The 934-nt window shown below is 37.8% G+C and overlaps 1 protein-coding gene across 1 annotated transcript; it reads right to left on the reverse strand.

The window, feature by feature from the left end:
* Positions 1 to 235: 235 nt before the first annotated feature.
* On the reverse strand, positions 236 to 657 carry LOC124924608. Its single transcript, XM_047464621.1, has 2 exons — positions 351 to 657; positions 236 to 243 (listed from the first exon to the last, which is right to left on the reverse strand). The coding sequence occupies exons 1-2, from the start codon at positions 655 to 657 to the stop codon at positions 236 to 238; spliced, it is 315 nt and encodes a 104-aa protein (XP_047320577.1).
* Positions 658 to 934: the final 277 nt, after the last annotated feature.

Consider the following 934-nt stretch of genomic DNA (forward strand, 5'->3'; position numbering starts at 1 on the left):
ATTCTTAAAAACAGAAATATTTCCAATTTTAATGCTAAATTCAAAACCTTCAGAATGTAATACAACAACCGAAACAAGGTTCTTAGTAATGCAAGGAACATAATAACAATTATTCAGTTCTAATATTAAACTAGAAGGTAAAGATAGACTTAAATCTCCTACGGTAAGTGCAACAACACTTGCTCCATTTCCAACGCGTAGGTCTATCTCTACTTTCTTCACTTGTCTTTTATTTCTAAGTCCCTGCACATATGAAATAATGTGAGCACCACATGCAGTATCTAATACCCAAGTAGGACCATTATTTAATGTGAGAACATCGGTTGTCATAATCTCAATAACATAAATACCTGAAGTGGAACTCACAGTCCTGTTCTTCTTGTCTTCTAGGTACTTGGGACAATTTCTTTTCCAGTGTCCCTTGGCCTTGCAGTAAAAACAATCATGATCAGCAGCCATCTTTGGCTTCTCACCACCCTTGGGTTTGGCAACTTGCTTGCCTTTCCCTTGGTTATTGTTCTTTTTCTTAGCCACCTTCTTAAACCCCTTCCCATTGTTGACATTTAGAACTTCCTTTTTCTTGTCATCAATAATATTGCCTTCAACATTTTTAAGCATGTTATGGAGCTCATTCAGATCATGCTTTAGACCATTCATATGGTATTGCATTCAAAATGGTGCAAAACCATCATGTAAGGATCTAAGAACAATTATCAGTGGCCAACTCTTGGTCATATGGGGTCCCCAGATTTTCCATCCTCTTGAAAAGCCCAGTCAGGCTAATCACATGAGGACTCACTGGTTTTCCCTTCACAAGCTTGCTATCAAGTATAGCCTTGTGAGTCTCATATCGCTCTATCCTTGCCTGATCCTGAAACAGCGTTTTCAGTTCAGTTATGATAGTATAAGCATCAGAATGCAAAAACCTCTTTTG

The sequence above is a fragment of the Impatiens glandulifera genome, chromosome 2 (assembly GCF_907164915.1).
Source record: "Impatiens glandulifera chromosome 2, dImpGla2.1, whole genome shotgun sequence".
In the NCBI taxonomy this organism is placed as follows: Eukaryota; Viridiplantae; Streptophyta; class Magnoliopsida; order Ericales; family Balsaminaceae; genus Impatiens; species Impatiens glandulifera.